The sequence below is a fragment of the Capra hircus genome, chromosome 13, assembly GCF_001704415.2.
Source record: "Capra hircus breed San Clemente chromosome 13, ASM170441v1, whole genome shotgun sequence".
Lineage (NCBI taxonomy): Eukaryota > Metazoa > Chordata > Mammalia > Artiodactyla > Bovidae > Capra > Capra hircus.
Genome location: NC_030820.1, coordinates 54,198,461 through 54,223,846, shown reverse-complemented (window position 1 = coordinate 54,223,846; position 25,386 = coordinate 54,198,461). Strand labels below are relative to the sequence as shown.

At 57.6% G+C, this 25,386-nt stretch overlaps 1 protein-coding gene across 1 annotated transcript in view; it reads left to right on the top strand.

The window, feature by feature from the left end:
* LAMA5 (laminin subunit alpha 5) overlaps positions 1 to 24,778 on the top strand; it is a gene marked incomplete at both ends in the record, with an annotated part of 38,044 nt that extends 13,266 nt beyond the window's left edge. Inside the window, 46 exon segments of the mRNA XM_018057585.1 lie at positions 1,337 to 1,452; positions 1,779 to 1,897; positions 2,005 to 2,095; positions 2,314 to 2,448; positions 2,630 to 2,692; positions 8,643 to 8,783; positions 8,865 to 9,002; positions 9,088 to 9,222; positions 9,306 to 9,440; positions 9,532 to 9,669; positions 10,096 to 10,148; positions 10,348 to 10,453; positions 10,596 to 10,648; positions 10,738 to 10,843; positions 11,255 to 11,354; positions 11,476 to 11,632; positions 11,760 to 11,898; positions 12,086 to 12,228; positions 12,305 to 12,411; positions 12,506 to 12,659; positions 13,182 to 13,342; positions 13,414 to 13,522; positions 15,265 to 15,362; positions 15,443 to 15,644; positions 15,725 to 15,851; positions 16,414 to 16,553; positions 17,030 to 17,145; positions 17,229 to 17,440; positions 17,748 to 17,952; positions 18,178 to 18,322; positions 18,523 to 18,663; positions 18,747 to 18,905; positions 19,117 to 19,218; positions 19,322 to 19,405; positions 19,896 to 20,126; positions 20,667 to 20,780; positions 20,984 to 21,111; positions 21,351 to 21,431; positions 21,535 to 21,749; positions 22,170 to 22,270; positions 22,494 to 22,674; positions 22,770 to 22,919; positions 23,293 to 23,444; positions 23,547 to 23,657; positions 23,882 to 23,993; positions 24,615 to 24,778. Coding sequence (XP_017913074.1) covers positions 1,337 to 1,452; positions 1,779 to 1,897; positions 2,005 to 2,095; positions 2,314 to 2,448; positions 2,630 to 2,692; positions 8,643 to 8,783; positions 8,865 to 9,002; positions 9,088 to 9,222; positions 9,306 to 9,440; positions 9,532 to 9,669; positions 10,096 to 10,148; positions 10,348 to 10,453; positions 10,596 to 10,648; positions 10,738 to 10,843; positions 11,255 to 11,354; positions 11,476 to 11,632; positions 11,760 to 11,898; positions 12,086 to 12,228; positions 12,305 to 12,411; positions 12,506 to 12,659; positions 13,182 to 13,342; positions 13,414 to 13,522; positions 15,265 to 15,362; positions 15,443 to 15,644; positions 15,725 to 15,851; positions 16,414 to 16,553; positions 17,030 to 17,145; positions 17,229 to 17,440; positions 17,748 to 17,952; positions 18,178 to 18,322; positions 18,523 to 18,663; positions 18,747 to 18,905; positions 19,117 to 19,218; positions 19,322 to 19,405; positions 19,896 to 20,126; positions 20,667 to 20,780; positions 20,984 to 21,111; positions 21,351 to 21,431; positions 21,535 to 21,749; positions 22,170 to 22,270; positions 22,494 to 22,674; positions 22,770 to 22,919; positions 23,293 to 23,444; positions 23,547 to 23,657; positions 23,882 to 23,993; positions 24,615 to 24,778 — 6,070 coding nt within the window.

Sequence of the window (25,386 nt, the reverse complement as noted above, 5' to 3'; positions counted from 1 at the left end):
CCAACTCTCACATCCATACATAACTACTGGAAAAACCATAGCCTTGACTAGACGGACCTTTGTTGACAAAGTAATGTCTCTGCTTTTTAATATGCTGTCTAGGTTGGTCATAACTTTTCTTCCAAGGAGTAAGCGTCTTTTAATTTCATGGCTCCAGTCACCATCTGCAGTGATTTTGGAGCCCAGAAAAATAAAGTCAGCCACTGTTTCCACTGTTTCCCCATCTATTTGCCATGAAGTGATGGGACTGGATGCCATGATCTTAGTTTTCTGAATGTTGAGCTTTAAGCCAACTTTTTCACTCTCCTCTTCACTTTCATCAAGAGGCTCTTTAGTTCTTCACTTTCTGCCATAGGGTGGTGTCATCTGCATATCTGAGATTATTGATATTTCTCCTGGCAATCTTGATTCCAGCTTGTGTTTCTTCCAGTCCAGCGTTTCTCATGATGTACTCTGCATGTAAGTTAAATAAGCAGGGTGACAATATACAGCCTTGACGTACTCCTTTTCCTATTTGGAACCAGTCTGTTGTTCCATGTCCAGTTCTAAATGTTGCTTCCTGATCTGCGTATAGGTTTCTCAAGTGTAGATTCTTGAAAAATCAAACACCAGCCACAGGGCCTTGGTTGCGGATCCTCAGTGCTGCCTCTCCAGGCTCTGTGTGCAGCCCCTGTGCAGGAAGGGAGGGGCTCAAGTGGATTTGGAGCTCTCAGTCTCTTCTTCTTGCACTGGCTTCTTACACTGAGCCAGTCTGCGGCTGGCTCAGGACTTGCAAGCACTGTGGTACTGGGCTAGGACTGAGGAGCACGCGGCCCTGGGGTGGGGCTGTGCTTCCCCTTTGACTGAGTTGTGGAGGTGTGTGCTGAGGGGAAGGGTGGTTCTGTGCTCAGTCCTCAGCTGCAGCCAGCTGTCCCCCTGCCCACTGAACCAGCAGGAGCTGCTCTCCAGGACAGTAGGCTGGATTCCAGCCCTCTGACTGGAGTCCACCCTCAGCTGGAAGAGGAAGCAGTTCTTGGCCACTTGCCCCTGGGGAGGAGCCCTGGGTAATAGGGGTGTCTGGCTGAGCCCAGGGCTGCCTGCTGAGCAAGACCCAGACCTCAGAGTTGGCCCAGGAAGGCTGCAGACTTGGCCTGGGTCCTGGCTGTGATGGGGAGGGTGTAGCTGGAACCTGAGGGGCCCAGGACTCACCTGTGGTCAGGGGCCACATGCACTGACCATGCCATGCTCTGCCCCAGCTTCCATCCTCCAGGAAGTCCCAACACAGCCACTGCCTTTCTCCAGTCCCTCTGGGTCCCCGTGGGTCTGAGCCCTTCCTGTGCCCATGTGTCCCCTACAGGCTTCAGTGCGCCTGTCAACACAACACATGTGGGGGCTCCTGTGACCGCTGCTGCCCCGGCTTCAACCAGCAGCCATGGAGGCCAGCAACCACAGACAGTGCCAACGAATGCCAGTGTGAGTGCCCCTCCACACGCCCGCACAGTGCTCACACGTGCTCAGATGTATTCAGATCCACACAGTGTACTCTTGTACTCGCATCACATTCTTAATACTCATGTACGCACACGTTTGCACACATGTGCTCACACAGTGCATACAGCATTCATACATGTTCACACATGCTTATACACGCTCAGAAGAGTGCTGTTGGCACATTCAGGCAACATGGCACACTCCATCACCTGAGTCTGGGATCACCTGCAGTTTATGGGATGTGCCTGGGGGTCCCAGTCAGGTGGGGTCACAGAGGCCTGCCCACAGCTGAGCCCCTTGTTCTCCAGCCTGCAACTGCTATGGCCACGCCCACGACTGCTACTATGACCCGGAGGTGGATCAGCGCAATGCCAGCCAGAATCAGGACCAGGTCTACCAGGGCGGGGGCGTGTGCATCGATTGCCAGGTGGGTGGGGCTGTTGCCAGGTCTGTGGTGCGGGTCTCGGGTGGGCAGGGTCCGCACAAGGCTGGGGGCAGTGGGTTCCTGGACTCAGCGGCCCTGTCCTGTCACAGCATCACACCACGGGCATCAACTGTGAGCAGTGTCTGCCTGGCTTCTACCGTTCCCCAGACCACCCACTCGACTCACCCCATGCCTGCCGCCGTAAGTGGGGGTGACCAGGTGTGGTCAGGGCGGGGGTGTCCCAAGGGTGTCCAGGAGCAGGGTGTGCCCAGATGGGAGCTCCTGGGGCCTTTGCAGCTATCTGGGAGGCTGTGGCTCTCATCCCACATCCCAGGTCTGAGGGGAGGGCAGATGCTGACCCTCCTTGGAGGCCTGAGAACTTTGAGCTTGGGGTCGCCTGACTTGCCACGCCCATTTAGGCTGCAGCTGTGAGTCGGACTTCACAGACGGGACGTGTGAGGACCTGACCGGCCGCTGCTACTGCCGACCAAACTTCACGGGGGCGCGATGCGACGCGTGTGCTGAAGGCTTCACTGACTTCCCACACTGCTACCGTGAGGGCGTAGCTGGGGTGGGGGGAGTGGGCAGGCACCTGAGTATCCCCCGATACTGGGCTGGAGCCAGTGGGGAGGGGTGGGAACCCTTTCATCCTGCCTGTACCACTGGTGATGTGGGGAGACCCTGGCAGCCAGGTGCTTACCCCACCTCGCTGACACATGCTGTGTCCTCTCACAGCGGTGCCTTCCTCCTCCCACAATGACACCGGGGAGCAGGTGTTGCCTGCCGGACATATCGTGAGTAAGTGTCCCTCAAGATCCCCATCTTGCCTGGATGAGCCACACCCAGGCCCGCAGAGACGGGGGTGCAAAAGTAATTGTGGTTTTGCACTGTTGACCTTTGCTGTTTGATATTGGAATACATTTTTACATGTAGTTATGCGGTGCGTCATTTTAATGCACATTTCTTACTTCATATTCTTTTTGCTAATGACTTATTGAAAGTTGAAAGTGTTAGTCACTCAGTCACGTCTGACTCTTTGTGACTCCCATGGATTGTAGCCCACCATGCTTCTCTGTCCATGGGATTTTTCCAGGCAAGAATACTGGAGTGGGCTGCCATTTCCTTCTCCAGGGAATCTTCTTGACCCAGGGATTGAATTTGGGTCTCCTGCATTGCAGGCAGTTTCTTTACTGTCCTCAGGGAAGCCCTAATGAGTTATTACTTGCTGTTTGTGAAAGTGAGCATTGCTCAGTCATGTCCGACTCTTTGCAACCCCAGTTTATTTTATATTTATTTTCGATTAGGGAAATGATATTAGGCAAAAATCAAATTTCAGCGATTTTCTTATTCGAGTTCAAAATGGGTTGTAAAGCAGTGGAGACAACTTGCAACATCAATACCACATTTGGCCCAGGAGCTGCTAATGAACATACAGTGCGGTGGTGGTTCAAGAGGTTTTGCAAAGGAGACAAGAGCCTTGAAGATGAGTACAGTGACCAGCCATCGGACGTTAACAACAACCAAGAGAATCATCGAAGCTGATCCTCTTACAACTACATGAGAAGTTGCCAGCTAACTCAGTGCTGACCATTCTACAATTGTTCAGCATTTGAAGCAAATTGGAAATGTGAAAAAGCTCAGTAAGACAGTGCCTAATGAGCTGACTACAAATAAAAAAAAATCTTTAAGTATTGTCTTCTCTTGGTCTGTGCAACAACAGCGAACCATTTCTTCATCGGAATGTGATGTAAGACCAAATGTGGATTGTATACGACAGCCAGTGACAGCTAGTTCAGTGGTTGGACCCAGAAGAAGCTCCAGAGCCAAACTTGCACCAAAAAAGGTCATGGTCGCTGTCTGGTGGTCTTCTGCCAATCTGATCCACTCTAGTTTTCTTTGAATCCCAGCAGAACCATTACATCTGAGAAGTTTGCTCAACAAATCGATGAGATGCACCGGAAACTGCAATGCCTGCAGCCGGCATTGGTCAACAGAGAGGGTCCAATTCCTCTCCACAACAACGCTCGACCACACGTCACACAACCAACACTTCAGAAATTGAATGAATTGGACTGAGGAGTTTTGTCTCATCTGCCATATTCACCTGACTTCTTGCTAACCAACTACCACTTTTTCAAGCATCTTGACAACTTCTTTCAGGGAAAAACGCTTCCAACAACCAGCAGGAGGCAGAAAATGCTTTTCAAGTGTTCATCAAATCCTGAAGCACAGATATTTATGCTATCAGTTCAGTTCAGTTGCTCAGTCGTGTCCAACTCTTTGCAACCCAATGAATCACAGCACGCTGGGCCTCCCTGTCCATCACCAACTCCCGGAGTTCACTCAGACTCACATCCGTCGAATCAGTGATGCCATCCAGCCATCTCATCCTTGGTCATCCCCTTCTCCTCCTGCCCCCAATCCCTCCCACCATCAGAGTCTTTTCCAATGAGTCAAGTCTTCGCATGAGGTAGCCAAAGTACTGGAGTTTCAGCTTTAGCATCATCCCTTCCAAAGAAATCCCAGGGCTGATCTCCTTCAGAATGGACTGGTTGAGTCTCCTTGCTATAGGAATAAGCAGACTTACTTGTATTGGTTGTAACGGTTCCTGTTTTCATTAATAGAGATGTGTTTGAGCCTGGTTATAATGATTTAAAATTCACGGTCCCAAACCGCAGTTACGTTTTCACCAACCTGATATTTCCATTTTGTTCACTTTTTCTGTGGTTCTTTTAATTTTGTGCAAATAATAGATATTCATTCTAGGAAACCTTAAAAAATATAGGAAAGCAGAAGGTTAAAGAGAGTTATCCAGAATTGCAACTCCTGCAAACACTGCCTCCTCCCTCTGCGTGTGTGCTGTGTTTTTATAAACATCCACGTGCACTGTCTGCACTTTTGTGTAATTGCGCTTTCCACCCACACCATCCTGTAAACACGTCATTTCACACTCTACGTTATGTACACAGATGTAGTTCTTGTTTGACCAACTCTCAATTCTTGGTAATTTAGGTTCTTTCCAAAGTTTTTAAAAATAACACCATAGTAAACATCCTTGCAGCTAAAGCTTTCCATGAATTATTAACTATTTCTGCAGGACAGTTTCCTAGAAGAAGGTTCTGAGACATTTTTGGCTGCACGTTGCCGAACTGCTCTCCTGGAAAAATCGTCTGCCTGGGTGGAGTGGCCTCATTCGTGTCACTCGTGTCAGAACGCTGCTGTCTCTGCACGGCAACATTCATTATTACAGAAATCTTCAGTTTTCCTGGAGTTGGGGTGCACCTTCTGGTTGGGGGCTTAGCAATGTCGAATTGGCCAGTGTTTTCCTTTCACAGCAGCTCAAGATAGTGGTGTGTCCTGTAACTGGCTCTTAGACCTGATGGTATTTGGTGTTTCCTTGGTCTTAGCCGTATTTCTTTGCCTCGTTTGAGTCTGAATCTTCTCGTGTTTCTGGGCTCTTCCTGTTCTTTTCACTTGTGAGTTTCCCTTTTGAGGTTGTGGCTCAGTGTTCCTTTCATCCGTTTGCTGCTATAAGCTCTTTCCACGTGGACTGTAGTATCTCTGCCTCACGAGTCACATGCTTTTCTCCCAGTGGGTAATTTGCCCTTGTTATTTTCTTCATGGTAATCTCATTAGACCATGGACATCTTAGGTGATGGTTTTAATTTCTTTTATTCTGCAAGTTCATTTTCTACCTCATCTTAAGTCAGTTTTGGTTACTTATGTTTTCTTAGTAAATTTTATTTATATCATTTGGATTTTAAAAGGTGTTGGCATAAAGTTATACACAGTATTCTGTACGCGATTTTCAAATTTCCTTCCATTCCTTTTGTCTGTTTCTCTTTTCTTTCCTGCCTTCATGAGACAGAAGTTTGCTGAGTTTTTTTAGTGTTTTTGAAGTGCAGCTTAAGGTTTATATTGATAAGATCTGCTGGAGTTTTTCTCTGGTTTGGGAGAGAGATTTTACTTCCTAATATAGAAAAATTTGAGCTAAAATCTATCTTTCTCTCTTCTCTCTTTTGTTGAGGTATAATCCTAAATCAGTATGTTAATTTCAGGTATGTAACGCAAAGGTTAGGTATTTCTAGACATTGTGAAATGATCATCACAGAAGGTCTAGTTAACACCTGTCACCACACAGAATTATAATTTTTTTCTCATGATGAGAACTTTTTAAAAAAATTTGGCCAAGAACTTTTAATATCTACTCTCTTAGCTACTTTCAATTATGCAGTACGTTATTATTAACTGTTGTTGCCATGCTGTGGGTCGTATCCCCATGACTTATTTACATTTTATTTGGAAGTTTGCATCTTTTGACTCCCTTCACCCATTTTGCCCAACTCCCAATCCCCACCTCTGGCAATTATCAATCTTTTTTTTATGTCCACAAGCTCAGGGTATTTTTAAAGAGTCAGTGTGTGTGTATTTTTTAAGATTTTACATATAAGAGAGATCATACAATATTTGTCTTTTTCTGCTTTCTTTTGACTTACTACCATTTTCATGGTTTTTTGAATTATTATTACTTTTAGTTTCTCTTAATTTTCCCCAAAACGTTTAAAGCATTTTTTTCTCAAGCAAGGCTGATTTTATTCTGCAGGAAAATGTCTGGAGACATCTTTGGTTATTATGACTGGGGGATGCCACGGTCATCTAGTGGGTAAGGGCCAGGGATGATGCTTAATGTCCTGCAGAGCACAGGACAGACCCACCCCCACAATAGTCATCCAGCACAGAGTGGTACTGGTGCCAAGGTTGAGAAACCCAGGGGTAAAGCTATGAATTTGCTTCAGAATGTAGCTGTGGCTGGGTGTAGCCCATAGAGTTGATGTGCTGTGTCCTCACTGCTGATCCTTTCAAACTGTGTATCATTTCAGTTTTCGTTTCCCTTTTCACCCGAGTTGGTTAGAGCTGTGTCTGTCACTCCCGTGGTTAGATTTCCGTTCTGTCCCTTCTTTTGATGGTTCTGTTCTGCTTTACTGCACCGTGGTTGGATTTGGTAGCCTGGAAATTTCTACTTTTTATCTTTGGATTTTGAGATTTTCTTTCTCACCTGGAATGTGACCCCTTTTAGACTGTCCAAGAATGTTTGACAGGAACTTGTGTTCTCTGTGGGAATAGATTTGTACACATACGTTTATTAAAGGACTTGTTAATTATGCTATTTAAACCCACTCTGTTCTTAGTTTTTGTCACGTTCTGGGAACAGTGTATTCAGTCTTTCTCTCTTTGACAGTGGTTTGGCCACATTTTCCTCCCAATTTCAATAGTTAGTTTTCAGTACCTCTGGGCCGTGTTTATCCTCCTGTTAGAGCTCTGGGTTTTCAGCATCTCTTGGGGGGCAAGTCCATTTCTTCCACACACAACATCCTTCCTTGTCTCCATTAATGCTCATGCCTGGGCTCACCACACTACACGCTGTCCCTTCTGGAATCTCTTTATTTCTTATCCAAGTCCTTGGTTCAAGGTGCATTCTTTCAAAAGTGTGTGACCAGATTCTCCTTCAAGAGTCAAACCAATGCCTTTGGGTTTGTCTCATGAGAGGAGATGAGGTCTGGCAGAGGGACCGTGGCTGCTATTAGTTCGGGCTTGCCCCTGCCCCAAATGTATCATTTCTTTCATTCTGCTTAAATTTTTCCTTTCTTGACTTTTGCTGGATTGACCAGCAAAGCATGTTTTGGTTGGTTTGTGTTTTCTTCTCTGAGGGTTTGCAAGTTCTATTTCTATCTTCTGGTCTGGGCCAAGATTACCTTTATGTTTTGACAAATAATAAACCATTATTTTGTACTGCAGTCACAGAATTAAAAGACAGTTGCTCCTTGGAAGAAAAGCTATGACAACCCTAGACAGCGTTTGCTGACCAAAGTCCATATAGTCAAAACTCTGGTTTTTCTACTAGTCTTGTACGGGTGTGAGAGTTGGATCATTCTCAAGACTGAGCACTGAAGAACTGATGCTTTTGAATTGTGGTGCTGGAGAAGACTCTTGGGAGTCCTTTGGACAGCAAGATCAAAGTAGTCAGTCCTAAAGGACATCAACCCTGAATATTCATTGGAAGGACTGAAGCTGAAGCTGAAGCTTTAGTACTTTGGCCATCTGATGTAAATTGCTGACTCACTGGGAAAGACCCTGGTGACGGGAAAGATTGAGGGCAAGAGGAGAATGGGGCAACAGAGGATGAGATGGTTGAATGGCATCACCAACTCAATGGACATGAGTTTGGGCAAACTCCAAGAGACAGAGAAAGACAGGGAAACCTGGCATGCTGCAGTTCATGGGGTTGCAAAGAGTCGGACACAACTTAGCGACTGAACAACCAACCGTTATTTATTTTATGTCAGTAACAAAAATAGCTTTAGTCCCTTTTTGTGCATCAGTTGAGACATCTAGCACACTTTTTCTTCCTTCTTCCTAATCTCCAGAATTATTTATAAAGAGTAGAATTTTCTCTCCGCTTTGTTAAGATTTTGTTTTTGCTTTTTCTCTGGTTATGTCAACACCTGCAGTTGACTTTGTGTCCATATTATAAATAACCAATTATGTGTATGTAAAATGCTCCTGATTTCATTGCATGCCACTGTTTTCCTAAAACATCCCCTTTCCCGTGTTGGCCTTTTTAAAGTCTTTTTCACTGAGCATGAGTGCAGTGTCAAAAGGCAAGGAAAAGAGTCTGTAGAGAAGGGAGGTTTTGAGCGGGGCAGCTGCAGGGCCTCTGAGACCACCATCCCACCCCGTCCCCCTCCAGACTGTGACTGTAGTGCTGCCGGGACCCAGGGCAATGCCTGCCGGAAGGACCCGCAGGTGGGACACTGCGTGTGCAAACCCAACTTCCAGGGCACCCACTGTGAGCTCTGCGCCCCTGGCTTCTACGGCCCAGGCTGCCAGCGTGAGTCCAGCCCTGGCCCTGGCAGCATCCCCTCGCAGGGCCCAGGAGCCCGGCCCCTCTGTGACCTCTTCCTCCCTGCAGCCTGCCAGTGCTCCAGCCCCGGCGTGGTGGACGGAACCTGTGACCGTGACTCGGGCCAGTGCATGTGCCGGACAGGCTTCGAGGGGGCCGCGTGTGACCGCTGTGCCCCCGGCTACTTCCACTTCCCCCTCTGCCAGTGTGAGTACGGCACCCCCAGCGGGCAGGTGGGAGTGGGGTTGGGTCTGGGCTGCCGGCTCAGGGCCCCTGCACTCTCCGTCTGCAGTGTGTGGCTGCAGCCCCGTGGGGACCCTCCCTGAGGGTTGTGACGCCACTGGCCGCTGCCTGTGCCGGCCAGAGTTCAACGGCGCGCACTGTGACCGCTGCCGCCTGGGCTACCACGGCTATCCCGAGTGCCACGGTGAGCGGGTGGCTTTGGTGGGGCTCTGGGCAGGGGGGAGGGCCACCGCAGGCGCCCAGAGCATGACCCCAAGTCCTCTGCAGCCTGCGCCTGTGACCCCCGGGGATCCGTGGACCAGCTATGTGGGGCAGGCGGGCTATGTCGCTGCCATCCTGGCTACGCGGGAGCCACCTGCCAGGAGTGCAGCCCCGGCTTCCACGGCTTCCCCGACTGTGCTCGTGAGTGCCCTGGTGGGGGGAGGGGGTGGGGGCAGGGAGGGGAGGACACATGCTTTCCACGTGCTGACACCCTGTCCTCCCCCTCCTCTAGCCTGCCACTGCTCCCCCGAAGGTTCCCTGCACGCAGCCTGCGATCCCCGCAGCGGGCAGTGCAGCTGCCGACCGCGAGTGACGGGACTGCGGTGCGACATGTGTGTGCCCGGGGCATATGACTTCCCCTATTGCGAAGGTGGGGCTGGCCCCGTGTGTGTGTGTGTGTGTGTGTGTGTGTGCGCCGGTGCGTGTGTGATGTGCTGCGTGTTCCCACGACTGTTGCAGTGCACTGTGTGCTCTCTGTTCACACGCTGCATTCACGTGAGTGTCCATGTGTTGCGCATGTGGTCACATGCTGTCCATTTATTCATGCTTGTTTATGTGCTTTGTGCGAGTGAGTGCTCATTGTGTGTTCACAGCTGTGTGATGGGGGAGAGCACATGCCTTCACAGCTATGGGGACTAGGGCATGAAGGCACACGTGGTTTCTTGCCTGTTCATACATGTGGAAGGCATGTGTGCCGGCTCCCATGGGGCCTCAGGTCCTGGCCAGGCCTGGGGAAGCCCTCGGCCGTCAGGATCAGTGGCTGAGTAATGACTGTGGCTTGGGCCTCTCTCCACAGCTGGCTCCTGCCATCCTGCTGGCCTGGCCCCAGCTGACCGTGTCCCTCCCGAGGTGAGCCCAGGGCAGCCCTCTGGTGCTGAGGCCTTCACTTCTAGAAACCATCACTCACCTGCTCGGTTGCCATGGCAACCTCAGAGCCCATTTGGTGCCCTGGCTGGGTGATGCCAGAGATGGGGCCAGGCTCCAGGGCTGAGGGTTTGTGCTAGGAGGGCAAGGACCTGCTCTGACCCTCAGTCTCATCCTCTCCCAGGCACAGGCCCCCTGTATGTGCCGGGCTCACGTGGAGGGGCCAAGCTGCGACCGCTGTAAACCTGGATTCTGGGGGCTGAGTCCTAGCAACCCTGAGGGCTGTACCCGTGAGTCTGCCTGGAGTGGTGTTAGGGTACTAGGGGAGACCCTGTGGAGGGGAGGGCTGGCTCCACAGTGGCCAGAGTGGGGATGGAGTCCAGCCCTCCTGCCCCTCGTCCCACTCTCAGCCCTGCTCTGCCTCTCCCCCAGGCTGCAACTGTGATCCCAGGGGCACGCTGGGTGGGGCTTCCCAGTGCCAGCCGGTAAGTCTGAGGGCAGAGGTGCCGGGGCCATGGGAACAGAGTGTAGGGACCCTCCCAGGCCTGGTCCCAGCTTCTCCCTCGGCCTCCAGGGCAATGGCCAGTGCTTCTGCAAGCCCCATGTGTGTGGCCAGACCTGCGCGGCCTGCAAGGACGGCTTCTTCGGGCTGGACCAGGCTGACTACTTCGGCTGCCGTAGTAAGGCCCACTGCTTGGCCCTTGGACCACGTGCCGGGGAGGCAGAGGCCCAAGGAGGGACACATGGGACAAGGGCCAGCCAGGGTCTGGGTGTCACATGGCACTCACTGAGCCACTTTGGGTGCCTGACCAGACCTGTGCTGGTGTGGAGGGGCTGCAGATTTCACCCCATCCTTTTCCCTCCGTCCCATACCCTGGCAGGCGTCACTCACCAATCCCAGGGCCCTTGCCCTAAATCCTGACCCTCTGCTGTCCAGAGCCCCGGGCAGGTCCTGGTGGCGGTAACACTCGTCTTCTCAGCCTGGGTCACCCTTGACGGAGGGTGGACGGAGAGGAGTCCTGAGCTGGGGGCTGCGGGAGAAGCATGGAGGCCGTGGGGCTGGGCCTCACTCACTCGCTCCCCCATTGCAGGCTGCCGGTGTGATGTTGGCGGAGCGCTGGGGCAGAGCTGTGAGCTGAGGACGGGTGCCTGCATGTGCCGCCCCAACACCCAGGGCTCCACCTGCAGCGAGTGGGTACCGTGCCCCAGCTGGGCTGGGGCAGCAGTTTGTCCACTGGCTTCTCCCTGGGGACTCCGGTGTGCGGTGCAGGGCCAGTACCTGTCCCGCCCTGACCGCCCCTGCTGTGGCCAGGCCTGCTCAGGACCACTATCTCCCTGACTTACACCACCTGCGCCTGGAGCTAGAGGAGGCGGCCACGCCTGAGGGCCATGCTGTGCGCTTCGGCTTCAACCCCCTGGAGTTCGAGAACTTCAGCTGGAGGGGCTATGCACAGATGACACCCATCCAGGTGCGGGTTCGGTGTTCCTGGCATGATGGCTGGCAGAGGGTGGGCGGGCCTCTGAGCTCATGGATGTGGGCTGAGCATGACCAGGAGGGGCCACCCTGACTTTCTGTGCCCTCCAACCCCACTGCAGCCCAGGATCGTGGCGAAGCTGAACCTGACCTCCCCTGACCTCTTCCGGCTCGTCTTCCGTTACGTCAACCGTGGGCCCACGAGTGTGAGCGGGCGGGTTTCCATGCGAGATGAGGGCAAATTCACCACATGTCCCAATTGTGAGTGCTGGGGCTGCCCCCTCCCCACCCAGCCCCCGCCACATCCCCCCTCCCCACCCAGCTCCCACCACATCCCCATGCGTGGGTGGGGAGGCCAGGCCTGTCCTGACCCTGGGGGGTTGGTGACCGTGGCCTGCAGTGGCCGTCTTACCCCTGCGTCCGGAAAGCCCACTGTTCCCACCCCCAGGCACAGAGCAGAGCCAGCCCGTGGCCTTCCCACCTAGCACCGAGCCTGCCTTTGTCACTGTGCCCCAGAGGGGCCTGGGGGAGCCCTTCGTGCTGAACCCTGGTGCCTGGACCCTGCTCGTGGAGGCCGAGGGGGTGCTCCTGGTGAGGCAGGGCTGAGAGGGCTGGGGTGGGGCCCGAGGCAGGGGCCACCACACCTAACCTCCCCCCTCCCCCCAAGGACTATGTGGTTCTGCTGCCTAGTGCCTACTATGAGGCGGCCCTGCTGCAGCTGAGAGTGACCGAGCCCTGCACGTTCCAGCCAAACGCCCAGCGCTCTGGAGACAAGTGAGGGCCAGTCTGGCGGGGCTGGGGTAGACCTGTCCCTCCCGGTGCCCAGGCCACCTGCCCTGTGCTGACCAGACTGTGTGTCCCCAACCAGCTGCCTGCTCTACACCCACCTACCCCTGGACGGCTTCCCCTCCGCCGCTGGGCCCGATGCCCTGTGTCGCCATGACAACAGCCTACCCCGGCCCTGCCCCATGGAGCAGCTCAGCCCTGCACACCCGCCGCTTGTTGTCTGCTGGGGCACTGATGTGCGTGTCCCTGGGGCCCCTTGGGGACAAGTACGATCAAGCCCTGGGGAGGCGTGCCCTTGGCCTGGAGGATGAGGGTCCGTGTTGCAGAAGGGACATGGGTACAGGGCAAAAGAGATGCAGGCATGGCACAGATAGTGGCTCAGGCAGTGCTTGCTGCCTTCCGGATTTTGACCTTGAGAGTCAGTGCCTGGGACCTCAGCTGTAAATGGGGTGAGGGTGGCCCAGTGCTCCAGCTTATCATGAGGGGGTGGCAGGTCCTTGGTTCACTTCAGGCACCAGACACTCTACAGTGATGAGGCTGGTGCGCCACGATGGGCAGGGGAGACTCAGAGTGAGCACAGGCTGGAAGGTCAAGTGGCCACGAGAGGAGTGCCTCCAGCAGCAGGAGTGGTGGGCACACAGGCCCTGAGATGGGAGGACGAGGCTCTGGACACAGAGCGTGGGAAGGGCAGTGTTTGGGAGCACCCTGTTCTCTTGGAGGGGCCTGGGGTGGGGCCTCACATTGCCCTATCCCCCCAGGTGGACGTCCAGCTTCAGGTGGCAGTGCCTCAGCCAGGCCCCTATGCCCTGGTGGTGGAGTATGCCAACGAGGACGCCCGCCAGGAGGTGGATGTGGCAGTGCACACCCCCCAGAGGGCCCCCCAGCAGGGGGTGCTCACACTTCACCCCTGCCCATACAGGTGTGTAGGGAGCGGGTAGAGGGTGCGCGCTGAGCTGCCCTACCCACTAACCACCCCTGCCCACCCCCCAGCACCCTGTGCCGAGGCACTGCCCTGGATGCCCAGCGCCACCTGGCCATCTTCCACCTGGACACGGAGGCCAGCATCCGGGTCACAGCCGAGCAGGCACGGTTCTTCCTGGTAAGGCCCTGACCCCTCACCTGCATGGGCTCCGGGACCCCACTGCAGAGCTCCATCTTTCCAAAGATTTAAACATGCACACAAGTAGAGTGTGGTGAGCCTGGATGCCCATTGCAGGCACCGCCCTCAGCTTGTGCTGAGTCCAGGCTCTTCCAGAACCCCTCCCCTGCAGGTTTTTTCCTGTGGGTGTGAAACGTGTATTTATTTATAAAGAATGCCTGTAGTCAGTTAAGGGGAACTATGATGAGTTGGAGCCAGGGTAGAAAGAAATACCTTTGTAAATTTTTAATTTATTTTCGGCTGTGCGGGCTTTCTCTAGTTGCCGCGAGCGGGGGCGACTCTTTGTTGCCAGGCGTGGACTTCTCCCCGCAGTGGCTTCTCTTGTTGCAGAGCACGGGCTCTAGGGTGTGTGGGCTTCGCTTCAGCAGTTGCGGAGTGTGGTCTTCGTAGTTGTGTCCACGGGCTTAGTTGCCCTGCAGCATGTGGGATCTTTCCAAATCAGGGTGGCAAGCAGCTTTGTTACCACTGAGCCACTAGGGAAGCCCAGAAAGAACAATCTTAATGAAAGGCCGCTTTTTGGTATAATTTACAAAAATGCCACACCGTGTGAGTGTCTTAGGTCCTGAAGCTTGGGACTCACTAGCATCGAAGTAACTTGCTTCTGTGTCCTCCTCACAGAGTTGGAAACTAAATCCCAAGGTTAACTTGGGTTTGCAGGCCTGTTCTGCATCACTAAACTCTGTGCAGTGTTAACCCTTAGTTTGATGCCCAGAACCAAGCATACGTGTTTGTTCAGTAAGTGACGAAATAGATGATAATTTTTCTCATCAGAGTATTACACAGTTTCATCATTATGTTTCCCTAGGCTTTAACAGTTTTATCAGAGTAATATGTGCAGATTTTATAAAAGCTTCAAATATTGAAAAGACCTGCAACGAAAACCACAGTCCCACACCCCATCTGCCGTGTCTCGTTCCTCCTTCCAGAGTCTGTGTGTCTCTTCCACGTTGCTGAGTGACTCATGTCACATAGCTTCCTCCTAAGTTTTTGATGCTGGAACCCCTGTGATTCCTTCCTCACACACACACAGCCCTGCAGTCCTGGGCTGGGTCGCTGTAAACTTCCCATGGAGCTATACCCACCGCCCAAGATTTTCCCACAGTACCCAGGCCAGGAGGCAAGACAGCCCCACCCCAGATGCCCCTCGGCCCCCCCGCCCATGGTCACCTTGGACACTGGTTGTGCGCCTGGTGTGCCTCTTCTGGAACCTGCCATACGGGAGTCACACGGGTGTGCTGTCTTCCCTGCCGGCGCCGTGTCAGGGTGGACTGAGCTGTCGCTGTAGTCTCACAGTCTTCTCTCTGCTGTTTAGGGTTTTTCTAGACACACTGTGATGTCGTGTTTACCATACTTGTCACACGTGTTTCTACACCTTGGGGACAGCACAGGGCGGAGACGCCTGCTCACGAGCCCTGGCTTGCAGAGCACCTGCCTGTGCTGGGTCCTGCCCTGTGACCATGGACAGTGGGGAGGGCGCAGGAAGAGGAGGTGTGGCCTGGGGTTGGGTGGGGCTGGAAGGCACTCCAGGGCCCAGAAACCTCGGTCGAGGGCTGGGGTCTGTGTGGCCGGAGGAGAGGCAGGCTGAGTGGGGATCAGGGGCTCAGTGCCAAGAGCCGGGCCAGCCTGGGCAGGTGTAGCTGAGTTTCACCTGCCTTCGCACCCACACTATCTGCTGCCCACAGCACAGCGTCACCCTGGTACCCACGGACACCTTCAGCTCAGAGTTCGTGGAGCCCCGAGTCCACTGCATCAGCAGTCATGGTGCCTTTAGCCCCAGCAGGTAGTGGGGCTGGGGGCCTGGCGGGGGTGGCAGGGTGGTTTCGGGGACACGGGAGCTCACTGGTGTATTCCCTGCCCCAGTGCCGCCTGCCTGCCCTCCCGCTTCCCGAAGCCGCCCCAGCCCGTGCTCCTCAGAGACTGCCAGGTGCTGCCGCTGCCGCCCGGCCTCCCGCTGACCCGCTCACAGGAGCTGACACCGGGCGCACCCCCACCTGGGCCCCAGCCCCGCCCCCCCACTGCTGCGGACCCCGATGCGGAGCCCACGCTGCTGCGCCACCCCCAGGTGAGGGCCCGGCCAGGACTCGCAGCCTCGTGGGCACACCACCCCTCCTGGTGTGGGCTCACCGGAGCCTCTCCCCGCAGGGAACTGTGGTCTTCACCACCCATGTGCCCGCCCTGGGCCGCTACGCCTTCCTGCTGCACTGCTACCAGCCCGCTCACCCGACCTTTGCTGTGGAGGTCCTCATCAACGGGGGCCGCGTCTGGCAGGGTGAGCAGAGAAGGTGGACCCCTGGGTGAGAGGGCTGTCAGGGGTCCACACGGCCTATACAGGATGTGGATGGGGTGCAGCTGGGTCCACAGCTCACGTGGCCACAAAGCAGGGCCCATCCCTAGCTGTGAGGGCCACACACCTTGTCCTGCCCTCGGTTTTCAAACGGGGTGCCCCAGCCCATATCAGGTGCAGCCCCTGCCCCTCACGTCTGTGTGGTAACTCAGAACTCCCCCACCACGTGCCAGGGTGACTGAGGGCTCCCTGGGGACACATGTCCATGTGTATTTGTTCCCTTCTGCTCTGTGGGGCCCAGAGACCTGCATCTCACCGGCCCTTGCACGTGACCACTGCCAAATCATGTTGCACGAGTGTGCCTGGCCTTTGGGCCTCTGGGCGGGTCACACATCCGTGTCTTGTTCACAGATGCACAGTCCACAGTGGCACGTGCTGCCCGTGGGTGCCCCCTCCTCCGTGGCGACTGCAGGGGACCCTGGACAAGGCTGTGGGGCAGGGGCGGTCTGCATGTGGTGGGTGTTGACCTACTGTTTCTCGCCTCCAGGCCACGCCAATGCCAGCTTCTGCCCGCATGGCTATGGCTGCCGCACGCTGGTGGTGTGTGAGGGCCGGGCCATCCTGGACGTGACTGACAGCGAACTCACTGTGACCGTGCGTGTGCCTGAGGGCCGGTGGCTCTGGCTGGTGAGTCGGAGGCTGGTGTCTGTCCTCCACCCATCATACCATTAGAGGTTACCCTGCCAGGGCGTGTCCCCTGCTCTTTACAGGCGACTCTGAGCCCAGTGCCAGGGCAGGAGCATCTGGGGACCTCCAGGCCCATCTTGAGAGGCCCTGGAGGTCCATGAGCCAAGATGACACCCACCAGCTCCTGGGGGCCCTGCTGGTCAGAGTGGCCTTCTTGGAGGAGGAGGCCTGGAAGGAGACGGGGTTGTCTGGCAGAAAGGGATGGGGGCACCAGGAGCCCAATTACCTCTTCATGACCTGTTCCTGAGCTTCTGTTTGGCAAAGGCTGGCCTCCCCTCTGAGTGACCAAGGGAGGGACCCATAACCTGGCAGCCTCGCTAGGGCCCAGGACAGGGTATGACGTTATCCGGCCGGATGCTGGCCTATGGGAGAGAAGCACTGGGCCCACGGGAGGTGACTGGGCCTTGATGCTCTAGGAGTACGTACTGGTGGTCCCCGAGGAAGCCTATAGCTCCAGCTACCTGCGGGAGGAGCCCCTGGACAAGTCCTACGACTTCATCAGCCAGTGCGCCACCCACGGTTACCAGATCAGGTGGGCAGGGCTCGGGGCTGGGGGTGGGGGTGTGCAGAGGTGTGGCTGGCTGGCAGCTGGCCTCACCTCCTCCTTTCCCCCAGCCCCTCCAGCTCATCTGCCTTCTGCCGCAGCGCCGCCACCTCCCTCTCGCTCTTCTACAACAATGGGGCTCGGCCGTGCGGCTGCCACGAGGTGGGCGCCATGGGCCCCACATGTGAGCCTTTTGGGGGCCAGTGTCCCTGCCGCGCCCACGTCATCGGCCGCGACTGCTCCCGCTGTGCCACCGGCTACTGGGGCTTCCCCAATTGCAGGCGTGAGTACCCCAGTCCTGGGTGTGCCCAGGAGTGCCCGCCAGGCAACAGTGGTCAGGAGAATGTTCCGAAGCTGGTGGACTAGCGCTGCCCCCTCCTGTCTGCGAGAGTCGGGCCTTGTGCTGTTGTCTGGGAGGTCCTGGGGACCGGACAGCAGTTTTGAGCACCTGACTTCACATCAGAGGAGCTGCCTGGGACTTAGGGCCTGGAGTGGGTGGATCCAGGCTAGGGTAGGGTGGCCTCGCTCCCCACCTCACGTTCAGGGCCACCATCGAGCCTGCTGACCGGGGGTTGTGCCCACACCCACAGCCTGTGACTGCAGCGGCCGCCTCTGTGACGAGCTCACAGGCCAGTGCATCTGCCCGCCGCGCACCATCCCGCCAGACTGCCTTGTCTGCCAGCCCCAGACCTTTGGCTGCCATCCCCTGGTGGGCTGTGAGGAGTGTAACTGCTCGGGGCCTGGTGTCCAGGAGCTCATGGACCCTACCTGCGATGTGGACAGTGGCCAGTGCAAGTAAGTACCTGCGCTGGGGGTCTCTGTGGCCTTGGAGCAGTCCCGGATCCCCTGCCAGCAAGCCCTGACTCCATCTCTGCCTGGCAGGGTCTCCTGGGGCTCAGCAGCGCCCTCCCCTCTGGCTCTTGAGGGTTCATCACCATGGTGGGGGGCCACCTCTGGTCCCGTCTCAATATGAAGGGCAGGTGGAGGGAGGCCCAGCCAGCTCCTGACCTCTCATGGCAGGTGCAGACCCAACGTGGCCGGACGCCGCTGTGACACCTGTGCTCCCGGGTTCCACGGCTTCCCCAGCTGCCGCCCCTGTGACTGCCACAAGGCAGGCTCTGCGCCCGGCATGTGTGACCCCCTCACAGGCCAGTGCTACTGCAAGGTGAGGGGTCCACTGGCCCGGCCTGCTCCTCACCCCATCCCTCATCTTGTTTTGTCAGCTGAAGTTCATCCTCTCTGGGAGGCTGGGGCCTCCTGGAATCCTTTGGGACAGCCAGCCCAGTTGCAGGGTGACAGGCAACACTGGCTGGACCCCCTGCACATGGCTGACTATCCTGCCCTGCCATGCCCTCCCACCCTCAGGAGAACGTTCAGGGCCCGAGGTGTGACCAGTGCCGCCTGGGGACATTCTCACTGGATGCTGCCAGCCCCAAAGGCTGCACCCGCTGCTTCTGCTTCGGGGCCACTGACCGCTGCCGGAGCTCAACCTATGCCCGTCGTGAGGTGTGTAGGCAGGCAGGCAGGGACACGTCAGCCCGCGTGGATGTTGAACATGAGCCTGTGTGACCCATCTGTGTGCCCCACAGTTCGTGGACATGGAGGGCTGGACGCTGCTGAGTGGTGACCGGCAGGTGGTACCCCACGAGCGGCAGGAGCCGCTGATGCTTCGCGCAGACCTGCAGCGTGTGCCCGAGGCCATCCCTGAGCTGTACTGGCAGGCCCCACCCTCCTACCTGGGGGACCGGGTGAGCAGCCAAGTGTCCCCTGGGAGGGCACCTCGAGAGGATCCAGGGCCTCCTGGAGGCTGAGGGCAAGCAGGGAGGGAGGAGGCTCTGTGCGGGTGCCCGGCTCCACCCATACCCCCAGCCCCAGGGTGCCCAGAACCACTGCTGTCGATCGACTCCGGGGCCCCTGGCCTGAGTCTGGCCAAGTCGCATCTCTCTGTCTGGCCTCCAGGTGTCGTCCTATGGTGGGACCCTCCGCTATGAACTGCACTCGGAGACCCAGCGCGGGGACGTGTTCAACCCCATGGAAAGCAGGCCAGATGTGGTGCTACAGGTGGCCAACCAGGGGATCTTGGGGGGGTGGGCAGTGGGCACAGCCAAGCTGAGACTGTGGTCAGCCAGCTTCCTGGTCCTCATCCGCCCACCTGCCTCTCCAGGGCAACCAGATGAGCATCACGTTCCTGGAGCCGGTGTACCCAGCGCCTGGCGACGTTCACCATGGGGAGCTGCAGCTGGTGGAGGTGAGCGGTCGTCCCTGGTCCCCAGGGCTGCAGGGCCTGCTCCCTGTGATATAGAACAGCGTCGAGGAGCAGGATGGGTCAGCTCCTCCAATGCGCTGCCCTTGTGGTTCCCTCTGCACACTGCCCACTCCTGTCTTTTTCACCTGTTTCTGTTCTGGTGGGGTTGTGTCATTCCTGATGCTCAGCCTGTGTCCTGACTTCAGAGCTGTGCTGTCTGCTCTCCGTCTGTAGCCTGTGTGTCTTTTTCTCAGATCCCTTCAGGATCTTAGAAGTCTTATCCTCAGTAGCTCCAATCAATGCTTTTGTGTTTGCAGTCAGTGTTTTTGTGAGTTGTCTTTGTCTCTCAGGTCAGGAGTCGCTCACCTGTACCACATGTCCCCCCCTTCGCCTCATGTGCTCTGAGTGCCCCCGCCCCCACGGGAGGGTCTGTCCTGGGCTCCTGCTGTGCCCTCTTATGGCCACCACAGCAGTCCCTATCATGGTTACTCAGGGGAACTTCCGACACATGGAGACCCACAGCGCCGTGTCCCGCGAGGAGCTCATGATGGTGCTAGCTGGCCTGGAGCAGCTGCATATCCGTGCCCTCTTCTCACAGGCCTCCTTGGCCGTCTCCCTGCGCAGGGTGGCGCTGGAGGTGGCCAGTGAGATGGGTGGGGGGCCTCCAGCCAGCAATGTGGAGCTATGCATGTGCCCTGCCAACTACCGTGGGGACTCGTGCCAGGTGAGGCAGTGGAGGTGGGCACCAGGGCCAAGTGGCCCCCCTCCCCGGCCCGCATGTCCCCGAGCGTCCGCACTTGGCCTCTGCCTCCATCTCACCCCACTACTCCTCTTACGCCTCCTGGGCACCACCCTGCTAGCAGCCAGCCTTCCCGCCTCAGGCTGAGCCGGCTGCTGTTTCGACCATCTGCTCATCCACTGTCGGCTGCTTCCTGCCCGGCCCCTGTGTGCCCTAGCTGGTCTTCACTCATTTAGGGCCCAGTTCATCTTACATCCACAGTTCACCCAGACAGCATCCACTTCACCTCCTCCCCATCTCACCTGTGGGGCATCCCTCCGCTCACTTGGAAGTGTCTAGAGGAGAATGGGGGTTGGGGGTGCCCTGAGCCAGGGCCTCTGTGTGGCTTTGTGGGCTCTGACTTCGTGCCTTCAGCCCGTCAGGGTCAGGACCCCTAGGGCTGACCTGTGAGCACGGTCCCTGCTCTGCCCCCACGTCAGGCTGGCCCTGCCTCCTTCCCTGACCGCCAGTGCCCACCCACTCCAGGAGTGCGCCCCTGGCTATTACCGGGACATCAAAGGTCTCTTCCTGGGTCGCTGCATCCCCTGTCAGTGCCACGGCCACTCAGACCGCTGCCTCCCTGGCTCAGGCGTCTGTGTGGTAAGTGGGGCCCTGTGGCGGGTGGGGAGCAGGCACCAAAGGCACAGAGGAGGGAAGGCCAGGGCACCTTTGGGTCCGTGGTTGTGGGTATGCTGAGGTCTAGGCAGGGGTGGATGCCCTGGGCACAGACCCTGCAGGGCTGGGGATGGAGCTGGTGGGAGTGAGGCCTCCACTGTGGGTGCTGAACTGTTCCCTCTGCCCAGGGCTGCCAGCACAACACTGAGGGTGACCACTGTGAGCGCTGCCAGGCCGGCTTCGTGCGCACTGGGTCCGAGGACCCTGCAGCCCCCTGCATCAGCTGCCCCTGCCCCCTGGCCGTGCCTTCCAACAAGTAAGCTGGGCCAGCCATCCCGGGTCCCGACTGTTGGTTGGTGGCCCAAAGTCTTTATAGACCCAGAACGGAATACTAGCCCCACACCTGGTTGAATCAACACTGCCTTCTGTAGAGGCCAGTGCAGCCAGATGGGCCCATGAGGTGGGGACCCCAGCACCTGATGCCCGGCCTGGCCTGAGTACACAGGTGCTTGCCCAGAGAATGCCAGTGTGTGATGACCACTTCCATCTTTGCAGCTTTGCGACAGGCTGCATCCTGAGAGGGGGCCGCACCCAGTGTCTCTGCAAACCCGGCTACGCTGGGGCCTCTTGTGAGCGGTGAGCTGGGTGGCAGTGCCTGAGTGGGGCAGGGTCTGTTTGAGGGGCCCAGGGCACTGAGTGCCTGAGCCAGTGCCGTCCACTGACCACGCCTCCCCCCCAGGTGTGCACCGGGCTTCTTTGGGAACCCCCTGGTGCTGGGCAGCTCGTGCCAGCCCTGTGACTGTAGCGGGAACGGTGACCCCAACATGCTCTTCAGTGACTGCGACCCCCTAACAGGCGCCTGCCGCGGCTGCCTGCGCCACACCACCGGGCCCCGCTGCGAGAGCTGCGCCCCTGGCTTCTATGGCAACGCCCTACTGCCCGGCAACTGCACCCGTAAGCGGGGAGGTCAGGGATGAGGGGTGTCCTCCCCATGTCCTGGGCCGAGGCCAGCATGGATGGTGTGGACCTAACCAGGGCGCCCAAGCTCACGACCAGGCACCCCCATGGCCAGGCCAGAGGTTGTTTGGAAACTCTGGCCTCTCCTGAGGGTGGGGGTTCCCAGGAGGACTCTGGCAGGGCTCCCCAAAGGGCTCCTCTGGGGCTGAGCCTGGGCTGCAGCGAAGTTGGGCACAGTGGGACAGTGAGTAGGCAGCTGTGTGGTCTGGACCTGGATGGAGCAGGGAGGCGGTGAAAAGTAAGTGTCTGGGGGCTTCCTTTGGGGCAGGAAGAAGGTGCATGTGGAGTAGGAGCCTAGTAAGGGCTTCCGAGGGCTAGGAAGAAGCTAGGGTGATTTCCCAGGGTGACTTTCTGCAGGATGTGACTGCTCCCCATGCGGGACAGAGGCCTGTGACCCTCACAGTGGACGCTGCCTCTGCAAGGCAGGTGTGACTGGGCTGCGCTGTGACCGCTGTCAGGTAGCACTGCCTGGGAGGGGCGGGACCTTGATATAGGGGCAGGGCTTGGTAGGAGGGGTGGAGTTTGTGGGTGGGGCTCAGGGTGATAGGGGCAGGGCTTGTTGTGGGTGGGGCCCGGTTAAAGGGGAGGGGCTTTGTGTGGGCGGGGCCTCATGGCTCCAGGGCTGAAGGAAGGTGGATTTTGAGGGCTGGGCAGAGCCGTGACTGCAGTCTGTGCCCCCAGGAAGGACACTTTGGCTTCGAGGGCTGCGAGGGCTGCCGCCCATGCGCCTGTGGACCAGCCGCCGAGAGTTCCGAATGCCACCCCCAAAGTGGGCAGTGCCACTGCCGGCCAGGGACGGGGGGACCCCAGTGTCGCGAGTGTGCCCCCGGCCACTGGGGGCTCCCCGAGCAGGGCTGCAGGCGTGAGTGCGAGCAGGCGGGGTACCTTGGGATGGCGAGTACCCCCAGGGTCCTTAGCCAGCTACTCACCCTGCCTCTCCCACCCCTCCTACCCAAGGCTGCCAGTGCCAGGGGGGCCACTGTGACCTGCACACGGGCCGCTGCACGTGCCCTCCTGGGCTCAGTGGGGAACGCTGTGAGACCTGCAGCCACCAGCACCAGGTGCCCGTGCCAGGAGGACCTGGGGGCCACGGTGTGCACTGTGAAGGTGTGTTCCTGCCCTGCCCACTGCCCTGGCCACCAGAACACACCTTGCTCACCCTGCCCTGGGGCAGTGCAGGTCCCAGCCCCCTGCTGACCTGGTGACCCTGACATTCATCTCGACTTCCAGAGCAGCCCTCTGGCCCTAGCTCTCTCTCTGTTTTCTGAGACCCCATAACTGTCCTCCTGTTGATTCTGAGACCCCCATGCTAACCTCTAACCTCCCACTCACCTCATCACCCTCAGCCCAGCTCAGTACCCCTGTTATATCTCTGTGAGCCCCAGTGACCATCTCTACCATGCTGACGCCCCTGTGACTCCGTGCTGGCCCCTGCCCTCCCTGCCCCCCTCACCCCGCACCCACCTGCCCCCTGCTACAGTGTGTGACCACTGTGTGGTCCTGCTCCTGGACGACCTGGAGCGGGCCGGCGCCCTCCTCCCTGCCATCCGGGAGCAGCTGAGTGGCATCAACGCCAGCTCTGTGGCCTGGGCCAGGCTGCACAGGCTGAACGCCTCCATCACCGACCTGCAGGTACTGCCCTGCCCGACCCCCAGACACCCTCTCCTGGCCCCCAGCCTTCCTGGCCCCCAGCCTACCTGTCCTGGGTCACAGGCTCACCTTCTTCTCCCTTAGAGCCAGCTCCGGAGCCCCCCGGGCCCCCATTATGAGACCACACAGCAGCTGGAGGCACTGGAACGACAGATCTCAAGCCTTGGGCAGGACACTCAGCATCTGGATGGCCAGGCAGGCCCCTGGGGACTCCCGCCCCAGAACCCCTTGGAATAGTCCTCCTCCAGAGAAGCCCCCACTCCCTCTCAGCAAAACCCTCCCTGAGAAGTCTCTCTCCTCAGGCCCCAAACCACCCAGAATCACCCCTGACCTCGGCTCAGGCTCAAGGTCCCTCGCCAGGCTCCCAGGCTTTCCTCAGCCAGCAGGGGCTGAGGCCTGATGGGGCACTTTGTTCACAGGCCACCAAAGCCCGAGCCCAGGCCAGCCACCTACTGGACAGCACCAAGGCCACGCTGGGCTGGGCACAGACGCTGCTGGCAGCCGTCCGGGCTGTGGACCTTGCCCTGAACGGTAGGCACTGGCCCAGCTGGGCGGGTGAGGAGAGTTGAGCAGAGTGATGTTCTGAGCTGAGGGCAGGGGTGTGCCTCTGGGGGCTTGGCCTCTAAACACACTTCGGGGTGTTTAGATAGGGAGATGGCGCCCTGGTCACAGAAACAGCAGGTCCGAGTAGGGAGGGGAGAGGGGCAGCCCACGTGGCCAGAACAAGAGGGCAGGTGGTCCCTGCAAAGTTGTAAAAGTGGTGGGTGAGCCTTAGTTAAAACCTGACACGTGTCACAAGAAGAGATCAGAAGGGACCAGGCCCAGGTTAGGGTCTAGGAGATGAAATTGCAACTGAGCGCTGGGCTGGGAGGAGGGATGGTTAAACCAGGGGACCAAGGAGTGGGCTGAGCAGAGGGAGTGGTGGGGGTATTGCCGTGGGGGTTGCCGGAGGTGAGGCGACATGGACCAGAGGCCAGGCAGGCCTCAGAGTCGTGGCCTGGAGCAGGATCTCTGTCCAGGGCCTGCCAGCTCATGTGTGGGGTGTCTGAAGAGGCTTGGCCAGGGGCTTCTGGATGGAAGCTAGTGGGCAGAGTTCTGCCTGGCAGCAGGCCAGCCCTGGGCCCTGACAGCCCATTCCCCAAACCCCCACAGAGCTAGAGTCCCAGACGGACCGCCTGGCACCAGCCAATGCCTCAATCCCATCGGGTGAGCAGCTGCGCCGGGTGCTGGCCGAAGTGGAGCGGCTGCTCCAGGAGATGCGGGCACGTGACCTGGGGATTCCACGAGCAGCCGCTGAGGCCGAGCTGGGGGAGGCCAGCGTTTATTACCGGTGCAGTGCTAGGAAACTAATTCCTCCAAAAGCTCCAGGACACTCTCTTGACACTTCGGCCTCAACTCTGTGACTAGCCCCGGAGGCAGACATCCCTTCACCCTTTAGCTCCGAGCACCAAGCATCCTCCACGAGATCAGGCAGGCAGGTGAGCCAGTGTGGTCCTGAACCCAAGCCAGGCCAACCCTCTGAGCCCACTGAACACCTGTACCCTCCCCACCCGCCCCGCGTCCTCTCTCTCCAAATGCTCCCCCTTCCTCCTGGTTTCGCTTGCTACCCAGGCTGACGTTGGGGGTGACGTTTGTTTGGTGTCTGGTTCCCGACCAGAAGCAAGTCCTTAGGATTGGGGAGAGTCCCAGGGTTGGAACCACTCTGGCCTCCCTCCTGATGGTGACCCACTGGACAGGCAGGGCTGGTGGGGTGATGCCCGTGTGGGCAGGTGCCCCTTCAGCTCTGGGACAAGAGGTGGGGGAAGTGCAGGGAGGAGCCCCACCCTACCTGTGTCCATAGCCAGCATGGCTTGCACCTCCCGGACACGGGCCGCCAGCTGTTCCTTTCTGGCCCGGGCATCGCGGAGCTGGGTCCCAGTGTCCT